The 21,304-nt window shown below is 27.8% G+C and overlaps 1 protein-coding gene across 3 annotated transcripts in view; it reads left to right on the top strand.

Annotated features, from left to right (window-relative positions):
- Positions 1 to 234: 234 nt before the first annotated feature.
- LOC107436959 (sorting nexin lst-4) overlaps positions 235 to 21,304 on the top strand; it is a 33,999-nt gene continuing 12,929 nt past the window's right edge. Inside the window, exons 1-11 of one of the 3 annotated variants that reach the window (XM_043041301.3) lie at positions 262 to 346; positions 1,391 to 1,461; positions 3,562 to 3,634; positions 3,840 to 3,926; positions 5,121 to 5,195; positions 8,034 to 8,180; positions 12,684 to 12,829; positions 14,147 to 14,237; positions 15,513 to 15,638; positions 20,345 to 20,459; positions 21,048 to 21,178. In XM_043041301.3, the coding sequence (XP_042897235.2) occupies positions 3,617 to 3,634; positions 3,840 to 3,926; positions 5,121 to 5,195; positions 8,034 to 8,180; positions 12,684 to 12,829; positions 14,147 to 14,237; positions 15,513 to 15,638; positions 20,345 to 20,459; positions 21,048 to 21,178 (936 nt within the window). In that variant the 5' untranslated portion in view covers positions 262 to 346; positions 1,391 to 1,461; positions 3,562 to 3,616. Of the gene's footprint in view, positions 347 to 376; positions 553 to 1,390; positions 1,462 to 3,561; positions 3,635 to 3,839; positions 3,927 to 5,120; positions 5,196 to 8,033; positions 8,181 to 12,683; positions 12,830 to 14,146; positions 14,238 to 15,512; positions 15,639 to 20,344; positions 20,460 to 21,047; positions 21,179 to 21,304 lie in introns of those variants that run through there. The other 2 variants (XM_043041303.3, XM_043041302.3) reach the window with 2 other exon arrangements.

The following is a 21,304-nucleotide window of genomic DNA, read 5'->3' as shown; positions in this document are numbered from 1 at the left end:
TTTGCTCCGTTGACAAGCGTCGAAACACAGGCGCATAATGACTTTGATTGGTGGATATGCTTATATGCTTTTTTTTGACAAATTAGGGTATTTTATGATCAAATTCTATAAAGCTGATGACAATAAAAACTTTTTATAAAATGCAGAGATATTTTATAAGTTTGATAGTTCCGTTTAGAAGTATATATAAAAAATCAAGAATAAGTTCTAAGTTTTATAAAATAATCTCTGAATGGCATCATTAGTTAACTCTGCACGTCTGCGCTAGAAATATTTTAGTTTCTGTTTTATTTACTTCTTACTTGTAGTGTTTTGGTCTTTACAGAGTGCTTTTCTTGTTTACATGGTGAGTGTGTAATGATTAATACTCATCTTTCATTTCTCCTCAAATTTAGCGGTGTTTGTTTGAACATTCTTCGCCGCAGCTGTTTTGTTCAGTTGATTATTTAATGAGCATAGTAATTTTTTTTCAACTCTCGTATATGAGTGTTCTTTTGTAAGCGGCACTCAATAATCCAGTTGGATTTATTTTAAAATTATTAATTCAATAAAGTAATTACTACCGTATATATTATTTTGTATTTTAATGTTTAAATTTTAAATATACGTTAGTAATGTTTATGTTTTTTACAAAATTTTAATCATGTTCTTTCAACAAATTTTCTGTTCAATCAACATGCAGATGATGTATATATGCATGCATTATAAAATATTTCTTGAATGTAAAATACTCATATTTATTATTATTATTTTAGAAGATTAGAATTGTTTGAGTTTCTTTTCATGATATGCATTTTAATATTTTCAAGTCACGGTATTTCTTAAATATGGAAAAACGAATATTCATTTTGTTTAAAGATTTAAAACATATGCTGCTCGTAAGATAAAATCTTAGTTACTCCTTCAAAGAATTATTGTTCTTATTTCTTTGAAGAATTACGAAATTCCATTTTAATGATCACTTGATGTATTTTATATACCATTAAATGATTTGCTATTTTTTAAAAGTATTCTATAAAGGTCTAAGAAAATTTCGTTCAAATATAAGCAAAAAATATGCTTATATCTACATGTATATGCTTATATATGCATATATGTATATATATATATTAGGAAAATATTCTTAATTATTACCGAGAGTGTAGTAGTGCCTGAACATTAGTGATCTATGCTAATAATTTTCACTTTTAATCCTAACATTTATTACTATTTTTGTATAATCTCCTTGTAATGCTAACAAATTGAAGGATAACTTTTCTATTGTGCTAAGTCTGAAAACAATTGTGCTAAATGAAGACAATTAATTGTGAAATTAACCATCTATGTATTCCTACATTTCTATTTTTTTTACTGCAATTATGATATTTTATTCTCTTATATTTGTTTTTAGAAATAGTAGTTGATAGAGTGAGAAATAATGATTCAGTATTGAAATTTTTTGATTTGATGGAAGTTAGATGCGTAAGTTTATTAATAAATAATTCATTAATCTGTAATTTTTTTTTATAGATTAAAAAAGAAAAAGTAAGAATAAATATGTAAATAAAAAAAATTTTTTTTTCGTAAAGGGAGAAAAAGATTAAAGAAGTTAAAGTAAAATAAAAATTAAAGAACTTCTAATGACTTAATAATCGTTAATCGAAAGTTAATATTTGATATTTTTAGATTCCATCTTCCCTTCCCACTTACGATCACTCGCATTCTAGTGAAAAAACTTTTAATACTACAACTCTGATTATTACTTAAATATATTTATTATTTATATTATATTTGTCATAAATAAATTGTGATGTAAGAGGATATTTAAAAATAAATAAAATGTTGTATAATGTTACCTATGAGTACTTTAGACAAAGAATTTTTGAAACTGTGCAGAAGATAGATGTTTAAGCAGAAATTACCATTCACAATCGGAATGCTCAAATACGCCATCTGGGGGGAAGGTTCCATGTCACCCTCTCCTCCTTTTCTCAGTTATATGGGGATGTACTATGATATTTTCCCTTTTCATAATATTTTTCATATTTAATTGTTAAAAATATTTTTTAAAACTTCCGCGACACTTTCTTTTAAAACTGTGTTCAATGTAGTTTTCAGTTCATAAAGTTTCCTAACTTTAAAGTTTTTAATCTATTTGAAGATCAAGACAGAAGCTAGGGTACTTCCTTCTTCTATGACTATCCACACTCCAATGGTGAAAACATGTAAAGTGTTGCGATAAGTAGAGAGTGAGTTTTGTCTACGCCACCTGTAGCCCATTTCAATTCGCCAATCAAATAGGGACATATTTGCTCATAAGATTTTCACTTTAAAATATGTATTAGTGTAAAAATAGTTTTGCTGACTACAATTTTATCTTACTTGATTTTTATTTTTTGTATGTTTCACTGACTTTTGTCTTACTTTATTTCCTGGAAAACTACATTGTTACGTATATTTTTATTCATTGAACAGTTTATATGGCTTTATATCCTTTTTGTCACATTTTAATACAAATATGCAGTCTATCCTCTTTAGTACAAACTCCCTTTATTACGACCCTTCCATTACAATGACTGATACACAATATCCTGTTTACTATTCCATAGATAGAATACTATTTTAATGCCCGTTGAAAAACATTCCAACTGATTTGTTCATTCCAATATAATGACTAAAATTTTGTTTCATTATTTTTTCTTCATTTCAATTTACACTGAATAAGAAAAGTCTCCAGGAAATGATTCAAACCACTATTTCTTTTAATGTTATCACTCAGTACAGGTGAAATATCTTGAATTTTCTATGAATGAAAAAAGAGTGACAGGACCACTAACTATTTACTTAAGTAGTCCTTGGCAATATCTATGACCAAAAAGTGAATGTGAATTCACTTTTTTTGAAATGTGAATTTCTGACTAATGAAACTTCAATTTCTTTCACTATTCAGAACTAGAAATATATATTACCAATCCTTCCTAGGGAATTGGATTTAAGAAGTAGCTAATTTTAGCTGTTTTGATAATTTAGCATTAGCATTTTACTGAACTCAACTAACTCACAATTTCTATATTTGCATTTTAAAATCTTTGACTAATAATGTTGCATTACAGGTAAGACACAAATACAGTACAGAACCCGTTATCCGGAAATCAGAAAACCGTAAAACCAAAAACCCGGAACGAAAATCAATACATTTTCCCGTCATTTTTCAAAAAAAAATTTTTTTTCCTCATAAGATTTTAGGATTTTTCTTTCTTTTTTGAAAGATCCTAAACCTTACCATCATTTTGGAAATAATCATTAGTGTATCACTTCATCGTTTTTTCTTCTTTTTAAGATTATTTCCAAATATATTTTTTTTAGTTGGGTTTAACAATAAAAAAAAGCGCTTTTTGTAACGATTCAGAAAACCGGAAAAATCAGTTATCCGGAATAGCGATGGTCCCGATTGTTCCGGATAATCAGTTCCCTACTGTATTAAATAGTAATTTTTAAAAACACTTTATTTATCTTTTAAGTTTTTTTTAAACACTTTGTGCTATTATGTATTGAAGTTTTCATTTTTTATGTTTACTTTAGGTATAAGACTGTGTGGTTTCATTCTTTCTCATGAAAATAAGGCTTTTATTTCACCATGGTTAAAGATATTCAAGTAAATATTCAAAATTTTTTACATTTGTGTAATTTATCTTTTTTTTTCCGTGTACTTTACACATCTTGATTATGATTACTTATTGTTTTCACTTGTGTATAAATCTAAAATAAGAAAAATCCTTACGATCCATCTATTTTAATTTGATTTTAGAGTATCCTTTATATGTTTAGTATTGGCCATACTTAAAATATATTTATTTTAGGTAAAAGTTCTTTATGATTTTGAAGCTCAACCAGATTCAGGAGAACTAAGTGTTTGGACTGGGGAAATTATAATTGTCACTAGACAGGTTGGTACATCTGATGTGTAATCTCTTAGATTTTTTAAGATATTTATAATGAATAGTTTTATTCAAAGTTGTACACATTAAAAATTATTCAGTATTTTGTAAAAAGTTAAATGCAATTATTGGATTTAAATTTTTGTAAAAATAATTTTACTTATTGTTTTGTCTCCAGTTAAACATGGATTCTCAATTGAAAATATTTATTAGTGATTTCATCCTAAAATTATGCAAACAATCAATGATTAACTGAGTTTAAACAATACTGAGATTCCAAAACCGAAGCAGATTCTTGAAAACCTTTAGTGTATTCTTCTGCTTGAGTTATTTTTATGTGAGAATATGTGAACAGTCCTAAAATTTTATTGAGATTAAATTCAAATTTGCAAGCAATTTCACTATTTTATAAATTCTAAAAGGTCATTTGATTTAAGGAAATATTATCAGGTTATAAAGTAAAAGGGGGGCTATACTTTGAATGTTACCTTGAGCTTTTTATGTTCTCAACTAAAGTGAAATGGATTTCCAATTTGATTGGTAAAAAATAGGGACACAATTATAATGACACATATTATAAATGGTACAGGTACCATAACAATGTATGATGGCATGTTTCCTAAGCTTAAGCATCCTAATGACTGTCAATAAACATCAACCAACCATACTTAGAAGTAAAAAATAAAAAGTAATAACTTGGAAGTCTTATTAAAAATTTTAACAGCTAGTGCTACCTGTGCTTAGTATATGGTTTACCATCCATAGTTTATTTATTTAATAAAAATTATTTAAGAAAATATTGTAAAAGCTACTGTTCCTGGTAACTAGTGATTTATCTCTAGGAGCATGAGTTCTAGTTTTTTTTTTCGTACTTAAATCTGAATTGGTTCTTGCCACAAAAATCATTTCTGATGATAAAATTTTGTATTTTAATAAATTAAAAAAATACTAATGAAATATAATAATAGAGTGAGGTTCCTTTCTCAAACCCGATTAAATTACAAATTTGACGGCTAATTTTCTTCTTTGATTTTATCATTATTTTTTATGATATTTAGGAATTATTTTTGATTTCAAAATAAATAAATAATTGTACTTATAAATATTTTTAGAATTTGTAAATATTTTTCAAATTTAAGGAATAATAATTTCATTAGATTAAAAATCATATTTTGTGCTTTATTAATTTTGTTTTTACTGTAGGATGTTGGAGGTGGTTGGTGGGAAGGAAGAAATGACAGTGGTGATTCTGGATTGTTTCCATCTTCATATGTTGAAGTAACTATAATTTTTTATGTAAAAAATCATTATTTTGCAGTTTAGCACACTTTTCTTTTATTTCATTAAGTTTATAATTTGGCACACATTTTGTTATTGTACATTTTTATTTTTCCTTTTATTTAAATGTCCGTTAACTCTCATGAAATGGTATTGTGTCTAAATTCTTGTAACAAACTTCTCATATCCATAGATTTCTAATCAATTAAAATGGCCCAACCTTTTATCATCAAGAAAAACTAGATTTAAAATTTTTTTCTCCTATTTCAAAGAGATGCCAGCTTTCTTCCTAGCATTTTCAAAATTTGACTTTGGTTATTATTGAATTAAGTCTCAAATATATCATTACAAGTAATTGTGATTATGTCAGATCCCATTTCTTCTATGTTCTAACATTTAGTTTTCTCAAATGACATTTTTATTGATCACTAGTAAGTGCGCTTTTACCTAGGTAGTCTAATTTTTTTCGTGGCAAGCTAGTTCCCCTATAAGAAAACTTTAATTTACTGTGAACTACTTATAATTAAATTTATCTAAATTATATATGATTTTCATTATTTTTGATAATCATTTTTGCTAAAGAGTTTTATACTTATATTAATTAAAGCAAATAATTGTTGACGTAAATACACAACTAAAATAGGGCGGAACCTCTTAATTGATTTGCCTTAAATGTAAATGTTTGTCAAATTGAGGATATGTCTAAAGTCAGGAAAGGGGTTCTATTATTAGCTCTGCTTTGTGAAATATTTACAGTGTCGTTTTAAGCTTGATTGAAAATTAACTTAGCTATGTCTCAAAATCAAAAATTGACTAGTTGTCCATTGCTATTGTAATAAATTTTTTTTCTTTTTCTACCACTCTTCTTAACCAAGTAAACACGAAAGACTTTGAAAGCTTGGGCATATGTTCACTAATGCCCTCTTAATATATATATCTAATAAAATATGTAGGAAATTAATCTGAAGATAATTCAATTAAAGTGAATTTTAATTCTCAAATTTGTAGTTTTTTTCTTCTTCAAGGATTACTAAGTAGACATTATCTATTTTAAAGATCAGAGCAACAGAATTCAAATTAACTGGAATACACTTCTATGCTTTTAGCTTATATTAGCCTTAGAATAATTTATAAAATTGAGTGAATGTAAAAATTACCATGCATTCGTTGTGAATTTAATTTTATTTGCATGAACCAAATGCTCTGTTAAACTCCAAAAATCTTCAAGAGAAAATTTGCTATGCTTACCTATGTCTGCAAAATCATTAATTTTTTAACTTAAACTACATATATTTCTTTTTATTTTATTTTATTTATTTTTCTACATTTCTTTATAGTTACCCTATTTTTATCAGTATTTGTCTTTATAAATGTAATATATTTTACTACTTAACTTTTGGGTATTAACAAATAATTTATTTTGAGATAACTTGTTTATTTCATATTTTGTTGATAAAAAAATTAATTAAATTAATGGCAGTTCAATATATGGATGAACTTAGAAATAGTTTCATTGTTAGAACATGCTTTTATGCGAATCTCTGTGAAAGATATTTTAATTTGAATTCAGTTTTTGTTTCAAAACGAATATTACTTCGAGCAATAAATACAGTCAGACCTCGATATAAGGTCATCCGCATAGAAGGTCACCCCTCATATAAGGTCACTTTTCCAAATTCCCGGCTCACTGAATGAGTATTCTTTGTTACAGATTATTGGATACATGGTCAAGTTTTAAAAATCGTTATCGCTTATAAGGTCATTTTTATTTGAGGCGAGGGAAGCTCTTTTCTAACAAAAGCCTATTTAACTTCCTTACAAGGCAATTACCCCTCTCGAGTTCTAAGAAAATGTTTCAGCCAACGAACAAGCTACAATTTCTGAAATTGTTTCACAAGTTGTGGACAGTGATCCTGGGACTGTAGCTGTAGCCCAAGTGGAAGCCTTCAATGCTGTTGTTGATGCGGGGTAACAAAAGTGGGGTAATTTATCCATGAATCTTCACTTTTAATTAGTGTGGACTGTATTATCGCTGGTAAGCCCTAAAATTAGTTATTTTTCTAAATCTGCTAAATGCTATCATTGGAATACGACAAGAGAGAGAGCATCACTACAACCTTATGACAGCTTGTTTATTGATACTCTGAGTGTTACAAAAACGTTACTGTAGATGGCGCTAGAGTAAAGATACAACAAATGCAATAAATGTCATACGAAATTTTCTTACAAACCATGAGGGAGCTGAGGAACATTTTGAGATGTTACAAAATCTAGAAAACATTGTTCGAAAAATGAAACCAAAAACGAGACAGACCTGCATAAATGATTATTTTAAACAAGGTAAGATATAATGCATGTATGTACACTTTGAGGAAATTTGTGAACAGCTTTATTTTAGATTAATTTTTTAAAAAAGAAATCTAACTTTCTTTAATTCTTTACTAATTCTGTTAAAATGTATTGACTTAAATATTTAATTTATGGCCGATCCTTTTCGTTTGTGTTACCATTTTTAAAACGTCGTAGTGTGTACTATTTACGTGCTTAGTTACGAGCTGCTAGTAAATCGGTTAAAAGGTCACCTCGCTAATAAGGTCACTTTTGCGATGTCCCTTAGGATGACCTGATACCGAGATCTGACTGTATAAAGTTAAGTTTTTACTTATACTCATATTTAAAGTATTAATCTTCCTTTTAGATAAAAATTTTAGTTATTCAGTTTAATCTTTATAGTAGTACTATTTTAATTATGTTATTATAAAAAATATTGCTTTTTTTTAAACCTACATAAAGAATTATCAATCTTTTATGGTTTATTATTATTTTTAAATATTTTAGGTTATTGAGAATTCACAATCATCAGGACAGCCTCTTCGCACTCCTGAGTATTCAGCTGATGATATTCAAATCCTGACAAGACAAGATAATGAAGCTTCCCAAGATTGGGAAGATAGCTGGGATGAAGACGCTGGGGATAATAAACAAGTAATTATTTTGTTATCATGTATTAACTGTGATGTGTGAGAGTATGTGTTAACCTCAATAATTACCAATCTCAAAAAGTCACCCATAATATTTCAGTGAAATAAAAAAAAAATTCTTGACTCATCTTCCATTTGAATTCATTTAAGTTAAAAACAATCTAAGAAATTTTAATAAATTAATCATTTTACTGGTTATTTCACAAAAAGAAATTTTTTTTCTTTTGCTCATCATTGAAATTATGAGAACTACCCGTGTATTTTAATTTCAACCCCCTCAAACGCAACATAGTTTTCATAATGATACTTTTATTATATTAACATATTAGTATGTTTAAGATTGAAAGAGAAAATTTGTTAAGTAATGTGCCCAGTACCAAGTTGTGGGTGTGACATTTACTCAGACTAAGATTGCTATTACCTAAAATATTTTAGAGCATTGATTTAAATTTTTATGGTTCATAATGTAGATCCCTTACATCAAAGAATACATAATGTGAGAAGAAGTCTAGTTTCTTTGATACGTAGCTGGGGCCAGCTAGGTCCTTCTGTACAACAAGTAAAGCACCAAAGGTTTTTGAGCCGACTCATGCGCACATTTTTAATCCATTGTAGTGTCTCTAAACTTGTTTACAAATTAAAGTAACTGTCCTGATATCTATTTAAATTATACACCTATGTTAACATAATAAATTATATTTATTTTTTAATGAATTTGTCAGAAGTAAATATTTTCATTGCTTAAAAAGTAAACCTTTTTCAAAACCATATAAGTCTGTAAAGTGCAAAAGCAGACGGGTTTTGAGTCACTTTTCATTAGCTGTTTACATGTGTGGGGAGAGGTGTTTGTTGGGAGCAAAGAGGAATGCTGTGAGGAGAGAGTGACCATCTGTTAGGATGCAGGTGGTTTTCCTTGCAATACTTCCACACCTCGATGGAGTTAACTGGTGCCTCCGCAACAGGTTTACAAGGGGACCTATGAGAGCTGGTCTTCTTCTTAATTATATATTATTTGCCTTACATATACATTAATTCAAATCTCCAAGTCACAAGATGGCCAATGTTTTATTAATTTTTTAAAAAAATAATTTCTCCAAGTTGCGGGTTTGACATAAAAAGGATATGCATTATTATCTTTTGGTATAAAAACTCAAAATTTTGTGAATTAAAACTATAACAGCTGAGCGAGCTATGTTTTCTTATGTTGGACAATAATGTTTAAATAAGTTTTCTATGTAAAATTAAATTCTTGCTCAGTTCTTGCTTGTGTAGAAACTATTCAAATTTTTCTTATGGGTGTGACTTGTATGGCTAATGAAATAATGACAAACACAAATATTTATAAAGCAGATTTTTTTATTAACATATTAAAGAATGAAACATAATATCAGAAGGTTATAATATCAATTTACTTTGCCTCTCATACTAATTTTGTCGCTGTAATTGTTTTTACTTCTTGGCTGTTGCTGCTTTTTTTTTTAAAGCTTTTTCATTTCCTTCCTTGTTTTGAATTTCCCCCTCTCATTTTGTAGATATTCTGATATTTTGTAGATATTTAAAGGGTTTACTTTGATATTTTTTCGTGATTTTTTTTTTGGTGTTATTCGTTCCTCTTCAAAAGAAAGAAAAACAGTGTATAAATTTAATAAATATTACCAAAATACATAATATATATAGTTCAAAAATGCATATTTAACAAATTATGAATATCATAAATAAAATGCTTTGAAATTTTTAATATTGAATAAAGTAAATTAGTTAAATTTTGTTTTACTTCAAGATAAACATTTCAGTGACAGTTTCAATTATTCTTATTTTCTTATTCTTCTTTTTAGTTTATTTGAGTAAAAAGGGGAACAAATCTGCCCCCAATATTATATTTATTTTGAAAAAATGTATGTTAAAAAATTTTCTAAAAAATTGTTCTGTTTATTTAAAACTCAATAGAAAATTTGTTAATTTATTTTCTTAATCATGTATCATTTACAAAAATATTTTGCTGTAGAAGCAACAATTTATCAATCCAAATTGAATAAATGAACTGTACGCAATGTCACTTGCTCATATAATGTTAATTTTGAATTTACTAACTGTAGACCACACAACTAAATCGAAGAGTATAGTTACTGTTGTCATCTATATATTTGTAGCATATATTTTTTACATGCATTTACTTTATAATTTGTTTAGAGTACATTCGTGTTCAACTTAAAAAGATGTTGTGGGTATGATTTTGAGCAAATGTCACATCTGCAAGTAACTATAATTAAAACATTAAATAATGTTTTTTGTCTCTGGGATTCAAATTATCTTTATGAACTATTTTGGAATACAAAATTTCAAAACTTACACACAAAGAAATTTTTTCTGTGAATAGATGAGTGCAACTTTTTTCAGTGGGTGTGACAATAATTAAGAGTAAAATTAAATATACTTACCTTTTATATATAACCTTATATATATGGGTTTAAATATTAGCTTAAATTTTTTGTTCAGCTATATGAGACCATGAAATGCACATTATTTTTTAGCACAGACTTTTTCTCACAGACACAGTGTCACTTAAAATAATTAAACTAAGCAAGTAATAAATAAAGTTTCATTCTTTTTCATTAAAATATGAAATGGTATATAAATTTTACAGTTTATTTGCAAAATCTCAATCATATTTAAGGAATTTTAAATGTTCACACTCATGTATTTTTTTTATGGATTGATCAAATAAAATTGTTTCTTCATATGAGATATAGTGTTTTAAATATATAAAAAATTGTAGAATGGGCGCAAAAAGTTCCGAAACGTCCTCTGGGATACATAATATTCATTCTAAATATGCTTGGTTATTTTTGCAACTCAATAATAGTATTTTTTATTTGAAATAAATGGTAATTAAAACTTATTGAATATAACCTATTATTCATTCATACTTCTTTATGGGAATAGGATAATTTCATATTATTCAATTGTTATTAATATTTGTTGTTATTGCTGAAATTATGATAAAGCTGATATTTCATTTTTAAATTCTTTAAGATACACGTAACATACATACTGTTCAATTTTCATCGCTACTTGCTTCAGCCTACCTTTAAATTAAACTCAACGGCGCGACAGCCCATAGAGGGCCAAGGCCTATAGTGCCCATCTCAGTTTTCTTGACCTTTGGACTCTGGGATGCAGGGGCAGATGTTCTGGTTAGGTGGTCAGCCGAACGCGAAACTTCCAGTGTTTAGTTCCCAAGCATGCTTAGTACTAATTTATCGACCCACTGAAGGGATGAAAGGCTGAGTCAACCTTGCCCGGCTCAAGGATCGAACCAGGGATCTGTAGCCTACCTTTAGCAAAGTATTATTTTTTATGATCTATCAACAAAAAAACTATTGTGTGCCTTACTATCTTTAAAAAAGATAATTTAATTTTGATCATTTATGGACAATCATTTGACAATTTTGATTTTAATTTTTTGTTGAGTAATTACTGAATCAATTACTTATGACGTTCTTTCTTAATCATTAAATATTCACTTTTCATGTACTAGATCTTTAAAAGAAAAATTTATATTATTTTAAATAGGGTCTCTGAATCATAGAATTCCTAGGTCCAATGGACTCAAAGTCTAGCTATAAAAGCTTGGCTGCCAACCCTTTTTTCTATTCACCTGTTCATGCTTACAAAATAAATTCTTGCTTTGTAAGGTTATGAGCCCTGACTGGTAAAGGTTAAACATTTTGTTTAAAAGGGAAAAAAACGTATATATGGTCTATGGATGCTGTTTTCAGTAGAAATGTAAACAATAGCAATCTCGATCTGTATGCCTGCTCTAATTCTGGTTAGAAAGTTTGCAGCTGCTTACTACATGTTATTCTGCGAGGCGATATTTTCAAACGGATAATTCTGTTTTCAATAAAAGAAATAAATTAGATAATTTCTGAGCTCATATCTGCCGTATTTCATAAGATATTAATGTTATTATGTAATTCTGGTGAGTTTGAAGTGAAAATTTGTTTTAGTTATTTAGAGATATATTGTTAAAAAAGGTGACATGTTTGCTAGATTTTGAATAACTCGCTTTTTTGCAGTCTTGATTTGCCCTCTTTCCATAAATTTATTACTGTTTGTTCTTGTTGCAAGCTGTGCACCATCTTAGGTTAGTGTTAATACTTTTAGCATTGTTAACACAAGTATTGTTAGCATTGTAAGCACAAGTTATAAGTAATCAAATGCATTGTTTGCAAGAATCTCAAAACACAATGATGCCAAATGGCTTTAAAATACAACGAAAACAGTAACCCGGAAATTTAGGCGGTACCAAGCTTGCAGCGTTCCCTATTGTAGAAAACACCATCCATAACAAAGTCCATAACAGTTGCTCCCTAATGGATTTTAATTTTTAATTCTGTTACCTCAATAGTTATGTTTAAATTTCATATTTGTTACAAAAACAATGCAATTTGTAAACAATGCAAAAAAATGATACAATTTGTATTTTTTGTTATCCATAAACAAGAAATCTACTGACAAGTCTAAAGAGACACCTTCTGGATTTTTGTCCATTCCATCCATTGAGAAAAAAAGTAGTAGTACTGGTGATTTGTCTGCTATCGCTCGTGGGGATAAAATTGGAACATTGGGGATGAAGAAAAGCTTTAATAGGTAAATTTTCCACTTTTATTTCTTATTTTTATGGAGCTAAATCTTTAATTTTGTGTATATGGAAGATCTATACTCTATGAAACGCAATTCTCCACAAACCGTATTAACTTCGCAGTTGTGAACAATGAAATTACATAAGTTAGAACTGTGAACTTTTTACATTCTTTTAGTCATTTGTTAAAAGTTATTATTTAGTTAATTTAAATATTATCATTATACAATTTCAGAGCTAAGCAAATCACAATTGTTACATTTGTTTGCTGTTAGTTCTCAATATTTGTTTACTGTTCTCTAGAAAATTAAATTTTTTTTTTGTAAATAATAAATGTCAAGTGCATATTGAGTTTTGTCTCAAAAAGATTATTTTAAAGTATTTTATGATTGATCTGACTAATAGTTCCATTTTTAATAAGTGAATTTGTAAAAAGATATTTTAAGACAAAATTCTATGAAATCAAAAAGCTCCATGTTTTAAGGTTTGCGTTATATAGATCTTCTCTTGTATCATAAATAATAAAATTAAATTATTGATTTAATATAGTTAAATTTTTGACAACCATGTTTTACTTATATTATTATATTATAACTAAATTATATTTACAACTGCTATACAGTTACAGAAGGACATGCATTGTGCACAAACTGACAGAATTGTATAACATAATCTTTTTTTACCTGAGCAGCAGAGAAAAAATTTGTATAACAAAAATACTAAAATGTCTTTAAAGCTTAATGAAAGATAACATTTCGGTTCATTCAAAATTTATACAAAAATTAATTTCTAAAAATGTAATTTTTTTTAACCACGACAAAACTATTTAATTAAAAATATGTTGGGTTCTTGTAATTGTAAAAATTATTTTATGTCCTTTCAATATTAAATAAACTTAACTTTTCTTTGAATTAAAATTCAATTATTAAAAAAAAGTGAGAGAGTTCAGACTCAGTTTAAGGAATTGTTGACTGGTTTATGAAAACAATGTTTAATGATTAAAAAACCTCTCAGAAACCTGAATTTTCTTTATGTATTAAGTAGTATAAACCTCATTGAGTTAATTTCAGCTACTTGACTTGGATGTAGATACCAAACCATGTGATTAAAAAGCTTTTAAACTTCATATTCCCTTACATTATATAATACATCCTCATAACTATAGATTAATTGGGAAATAAATTTATTACCATATTTGTGTTTTCAGTATCATCATTGTTCTAAATAACAACTAAGGTAATATAGATGATTACTTTCATTTCAAGAAAAATGTTTTGAATTTGTATGCAGAGTTTTATACGCAATATTTTTTATATTTTTTTTAGATTTTCGGCTTTTGTGAAATCTGGTGGGGAAACGTTTATATTAGGTGAAACAACTGTCAACGTGTCTGCGGAAGATTATGTTACAATAGAGGTACATTATCTTACTATCGTAATTTTTAATATAAGTTTTATTATAAGCTAATTAGAATTTTAGTTTTTTCTTCATTAAAAATTTTTTTTTGAACTCATCATGTCATTAGAGCTTTCCTTTTCATCATTTAAGCATTTTTGTTTTTAGTAAAAAATTGAAGCATCTTGAACTTTTTTATTTTAAAAAAGGTTTTCAATTTTTGACCTGTCTAATCTTTTAAAGCTAGATTGATAAAACTAGATTATATTACTATATTAATTTTTGACGTAAGTTTCATTATAAGCTAATTAGAATTTTTCTTTTTTTCATTAAAGTTTTCTGTTTGGACGTGTCATTAGAGCATTCTTTCTTGTCATTTAAGCATTTTTGTTTAAAAAAAACTTACTCACCTTGAACTTTTTTATTTTAAAAAAAGTTTTCCATTTTTAGCCAATCTAATCTTTTAAAACCAGAATTGGGTTCATTCTTGGTTTTAGTGGGATTTGACTTATACTTAAAATATTAGCAATTCGTTTTCCTTTAATGTGGCTGTTAGGAATAATATAGAGGAAACTTTTTACTTTTTTATTAAAGTTATTTTATTTAATAATATTTGTTTTATTTAATAAATATTATAAATGTAGAGAGATGTGTGTATTTTTGTTTGTTTCACAAAGGCAGTAAAAAAAAATCTACAAAACCTTCAATTCTTATCTATACTTTTTTTTTAATTCTATGTTTAACGGTTTTTTATAGTTAAAGCTTTATACTTCCTATTTAAAAATTATTTGTAATTTTATCTTGATTTAATTTTTTTAATGTTTATATTTCTATTTAAATTAAACTGCATTTTAGGAAGCAACAAGTTTGTCCATGCGCACTATGAAAATTAAAATAAATTTTGAATTGAAAAGCCTCTGATGGATTTTAATTCAAAGCATTTCTTGCAAACATTACTGAAAATAGTTGCATATCATTAGAAATATCAAACTCAGAACTTACTGATACTATTAAGTGTGTGTGTCCTTATATTATATGTCTTAAGCATGTTGTGCTGTTGAGGTCATAGACCAGTGTTAATCTCTGACATTCTAGAAAGTTTTCATTCCTAGCCTTAATTTTTTAGAATAATTTTTTTAAAAAAATAATCTGTTTTGAAAAGATATCACTTCTGTTATTGATTTTTATTCATTAAATTTTTAAAATTACTAGTCTAATATTTAATAAATAGAATGATATAATTTTTCTATTTTAATGTGCAACCATTAAAATATTTTTTCAATGTTGTTTTTATAGGAAGATGATGGCGAAATTATGTGGTTGAGAACTGGAGAACAATATACTTGCTCCGTCTCTAAGCCAAAAAAAGAAAGCAAATTACGTGGTCTCAAAAGCTACATTGCATATCAAATTACACCATCTGTGAGTGCACATATTTTTAACAAATTCCATTTTGTCAGCTATATTCAGTTGCTCTTAATGAAGTTTTGAAAGTGTAATTAAATCATTCATACTCTGCATAAATTTATATAGTTTTTTTTTTAAATTTAAAAAAGTATTCTTATAATGATTTTTAAAACTTCAAACTCCAAAAGTCATTGTAATTGTTATGCTGAAATATGCGTAACATATTTCCTAACATTTAAAAACCAAATTATTATCTTATTTAATCCTTTTTCAATAAATAAAAGTCATTAATATAATCTGTAATCTTTTTATACCACATCCTTGAATTGTGTGCCGAATAAAATCTGTTTTTAGAGATTCCCTCTGCATCTGCCTAACACATTAGCACAAAATTGGTAAACCGTTATAGGGTTACTGATGTTTCGATTACATTAAAATTCTCTATTATTTAACACCCTTTCATTTCCGCCTACACATTCGAGTGCATAAGGCTAAGAAAAAGAGCCTTGGCATTAAATTTAATCAATTAATAGCCATGGATTCCTTAACTTTCCTTGGCAATACTATGCTAACATACACACGAGACTCATATTTTTGTTTTCTGGGCACACGGAGGTGTCCAGTGGGGCTTAGCCCTGCAGCTACACCCTACAGGCCATTTCCTAAATTTATTTATCAGTACACAAAAATGAATCATTGTTTACTTTGGAGCTCCATATGATTCCATAATTATAGAAAAAGAAATCATTTTTATTATTCATATTTGATTCTTCATTTAAGCAATTTCTGATGTTTATTATATAATTGCTCGCCTGTATCACACTGGAATAATTAGGGATGATTGAAAATACATCAATCAAATTCCTCTTCAACTAATGATATTCAACATCCAACCTCTTCGACAAATAGTAAAAGTATAGCACCAATAATTTCTTAACAGTAATTTATTTTTAAAAAAATGTTCACTGGACATTTATAGTGGTTAGAGATGATTATGTTATCATATAAACTCATTATATTGTTTTGTCTTAAGGAAAATATAAAAGTAATTATTGTTTTATTGTCTGCTGTATATCACTATATAGTACATACAGTGATATACTACACTATACAGTAGAGTCTCGACCGAACGAGTTTCCCATAAATCCAAGCTGGTGGGGAAAAAGACCAATCTTGCTCCCAAACAATTAGTCAATTATTTTAAAGTACAACTAACCTAATACAGTATTATAATGACGATTGTAACTTCATGTAATGCAGTGAACGTACCCTGATCATCTAATGTATGTTTTTTAAATATAACAGATTTTTCAAATAAACACTGAAATTTTGAAATTGCTTTGTTTCCATTTATTTAAATATTTTTTAAGTTTTCGATAATTCGAGTTTTCTAAAGTTTGAGATGAGCTTTGTCCCATCCACCTCGAATTATCGAGACTCTACTGTATATATGTATAGTATATGTGTAACTGTTATCCATGCTTTGTAACTGAAGTTAAAGCGCGTACAAAAAAGTGCTACGATTCTGGTGTGATCTCTATATACACAATAATTGCAATTATCTTAAATCTTGTTTTCATTAAATAAAAGCTCATTATGTAACATTGTACAAAGTTGTTCCACTGGTTGCCAGGCTTCATTTTTCTGATTGTTACATAAAATTAATTATTAATTATGACAACTATTTTAAAGCAATAGCAACTATGGCGACTATTTTAGTAGAAATATGAGTAAAAACAATTAATTTGCAATGAGTTGCGTAAAATCTGCGACTTTTTTAAGCCAATTAGCAACTAAAATGAAGAATAGCTTCATGAGTTTCCCCCTTCCCCCACTTTTTTTGCCGCCCTTTCGTTTTATCCAAGCTTTATGCTTCCTCACTATTTGGTGTCAAAAGCAAGACAGACATGTTTAACCAATCAGACTAATGGGATTATAATTCGCACTATGTGCACGCTCCTCCTGCTTCAGGAAGCTAATGTAATATCTCTGAGGGTTTTTTCCCCTCTTTTAATTTGAACAAAGTACCAAAAAATTAAAAAAAATTTCTTTAATTACACAAAATGTGCAGTTTATTTTTTAGAGCGATTTAGAATAGAAAAAGGTACATGGTAATATTCGTTTTGTTGAATTGTGATCGTAATTTTTTTTATAAGCTTTAAATTTGGAAATGTGTCAGTTATGAAAAATAAACACTTGATAGATGAATTGAATTGCAATATTTTTTTTTTAAATGCCTAAACTAAGCAGCTGCAAATTAGAACTGAGAAAGGAAATTCGAGTTTCAAATTCACCTGTTATGTAGCAGATAAAAATAAAACTCCCTGTTTTTATGTGTAGTGTGAAAGAATAAGGGTCGGTTTGTTTTGATGTTCGGTTCGATTTGGAATATTGAAGTTTGCAGGGACCACAGACCTCCTATTTTTCCTACTTTTTCTATTATTTTGGCACTCTTCGTTTTTCCCCCCTGTTATTTCCTATTTTTCTTATTTTTTAAAAATCCTCTCATTTCTGCTATTCCTCCCTTAAAAAGCATAATGACAGCCAAAACGGAATAATGACTCAAGGTCAAGTATTGCAACTGCACCTGTTTTTCAATTCATTCATTTTGAATGGGGATGTGAGGAGCAAAACGTAGTAGAACATGAATTCTTTTTAATATGTCAGCTTCTGTGTCTGCTTGCCAATTCATGTTTAACTGGAGTGGAGTAGAGAAAAAAAATTGCACAGCTTAAGATTGATACACATGTTTTTCTTTCTGATTTCGATTATTGTTTCAGCAAAATGTTGAAACCAAAGCTAAACTCTAGATAATGTTAACAATCCTGAGCCAGAATCACGGCGACATAGTCGCAGAATGTTACAGAGCTTTTGCAGAATAATTTTTCCTTTAGGAAGTAAAAAAATTTTAATTTTTCGTTCTGCAGAAATTTTTGGAAGTTTTTTTTTTTTCTCATCAGAATTACATTCAAAAATTCATTTATATGCAGAAACACTATTGTGCTGCTTTGATTATTTAATCAAGAAAACCTGTTTGGATTCCGGAAAAATTTTATTTTATTTAAAATGTTTTCAACCAGATGAAATTGCCAAACCAAAAAGCTTGAATTGCGCTTGTGAAATTGCTAAGGGTATTACCTTTCTTAGTATTGACGATCATCTTGGTATTGAGAATCAGAGATGAATGGTTAATTTTGCAGTCTCAACTGGTAGTAGCCAATCATGGAATAAATAAGTTACGAACAGATCATTTTTGGAGAGAGAGATCATCTATGAAAAAGATTCAACAGGAAAAGTTAAATATCCTACTCTCGGACTTTTTGTTAAAGCTAGTCTAACTTTATCTCACGGCAATAGCGATGTAGAGAGATGTTTCTCTATATCTCCCAGGGTACTTTCTCAAGAGAAAGCATCACTGTCTCATAAAATGTTAAATGCTAGGCTTAATATAAAAGATGGTGTACAGAAATTTAAAAATGTTTCAGAAGTACCAATTTCAAAAAAACTTTTAATCTTAACTTATAGTGCCTGTAATTCATATTTTGCATATTTAGAAGAATAGAAAAAGGCTAAGGAAAGAAAGCTGAAAGAGGCTCCAGAAAACGAAAAGAGAAAATCGGAAATATTGAAGGAAGAAGTAGAGAGAAAAGAAGAAGGGATTAACAGTCTTGAAAAAAAGACTCAAGTTTTAATGGAGAAACATCAAGAGATGCAGTCGTTAGTAGACTCTTTACTTAAAGAAGGAAATGAGCGTTTAAAAGATGCCAGTAAAAAAAAAAGATAGTGTTCAAATAAGAATCGTTCATGGATTATTGGAAGCTGCTGGAAAATTACGAGTAACACAGAGAGAGAGAGCATGAAATTAAATCGGTTAAAATCAATAAGCTTGTTCATAAAAGGAAAACAAATTTAATTGATTTCTATACTAAAAGCCCCAAGAAAATGTTAAAAAAATAATAAATTTCACATTTTATACTACCTTGTGTGTTTTTTTCCCACTTCATTTTCAATCATAAAATTCTTAATTTTAATTTATTTGTACCTATGTAATAATTTTCCTTTCATATTATTGTTTAAAATTATTTAAGTATTTTTGAAATGCAGATTTTGTTTATTATATGCTAAAAAATTTTTTTATAGTAAGGTTTAAAAAATTTATGTATGAAAGTAAATGTTATTTTTTTTTTATAATGCCTAAAATTTTTAGTCCCTGGCTCTTTTTTTCAATTTTTTTTCAGTTACAACTATTGTTTCTTATATTATTTTTGAAGCTTTATGTCTCATAAAGAAAAAAACTAAAAATAGATATTTTTAAGATGTTTAAAAATTTTGGAAGTTTTCTGCATCAGTTCCTTCAGCATTTCTCTGTCTATATATTGTTGGCAAATCCACAAATAAATGTACATTTTTTTATAAAATATGAGTATCTAACTGCATATTATTTGAATTTTACACTATTATAGCAAAAATAATTGAAATTATGTTAGTGGAGGATATGATGTTGGCAACTATTTTATATATCTTGGAGACTATTTAGGAGACTTTTTTTCAAAGATGATGTAACTAAAGCAACTATTTTTCTTGTTTTCATCCAGTGGCAGCCCTGTTATGAGTTCAATCTTAAAAGATATTGATTGATAAATAAGTTGAAAGGTTTGAAATTCTAGTGTTTAACTAATTTAAACTGGTTTGATTTCTAATGTCTATTTTGTTCTTCCTAGTTTTCAAATATTGAAGTTAGCAGACGCTTTAAGCATTTTGATTGGCTGCATGAAAGGTTAGAAACCAAGTATGCTTTAATTCCAATACCACCTCTTCCAGGAAAGCAATTCTCAGGTAATTTCTTTTACTCTTTGTAATTTTGTAACATTTTATTACCTTAAATTTTTTTATCTAACTGAACTTATGTTTAATGACCATACTGCTACAGATAAAGAAAAAAAAACATACTGCTGCAGATAAAGAAAAAAAAGGAGAAAATTTAAATGAGACAGCAAAAGCATCTGCTTTAAATTTTTGAAGAGATTCGGCAATGTCAGATTAGATGATTTTTTTCTGTGTGACATTTGATTAAAATTTTTCTTACTTAATATTTGTGTTTGTTTTAGTTTTATTTTGACTTCCTAGTAAGTGTGGAGGTACATATACAGATATGCTTCTTTAAATTAATTGTTACATTCATATGTTGTTTTCTCATTAATATGCATAGAAAAAAAAAATTTGGGTATAAAAAGAATTCATTCAAGCATGTTGAAATGCTGTGGTTTTTCACACCTTGCTATACAGTATTACCTTTTCTTAGAATTGTATATAAGTTTTAAAGTGCCACAATAAGTTAAAACTACAACTTTAGTATACACAATGCTATTTCAGTCACCTACTTAATAACTTATGAAAAAAAGGATCTTATTTGATTTGTTTCAGGAAGATACGAAGATATGTTCATTGAGCATCGAATGATTCAACTTCAAATGTGGATTAGTAGAATATGTAATCATCCAGTGTTAGGACAGAGCGATGTGTGGAAACATTTCATTACCTGCACTGATGAAAAAGTGAGAGTGTATTTTTTCAAATTTAATAATTTATATTGTATTTTAAATGTTTGTGTCATGAAATATTTCAAACATGATCTGTATGAATCTGTTTATGATCTGTATCATTTTTATTATTTTTTTTTA

The sequence above is a fragment of the Parasteatoda tepidariorum genome, chromosome 9 (assembly GCF_982258835.1).
Source record: "Parasteatoda tepidariorum strain Cologne lab strain chromosome 9, Ptep-v5.0, whole genome shotgun sequence".
Taxonomy (NCBI): domain Eukaryota; kingdom Metazoa; phylum Arthropoda; class Arachnida; order Araneae; family Theridiidae; genus Parasteatoda; species Parasteatoda tepidariorum.
Note: the sequence above shows the minus strand (reverse complement) of the source record. Positions and strands in the feature narration are given on the sequence as shown.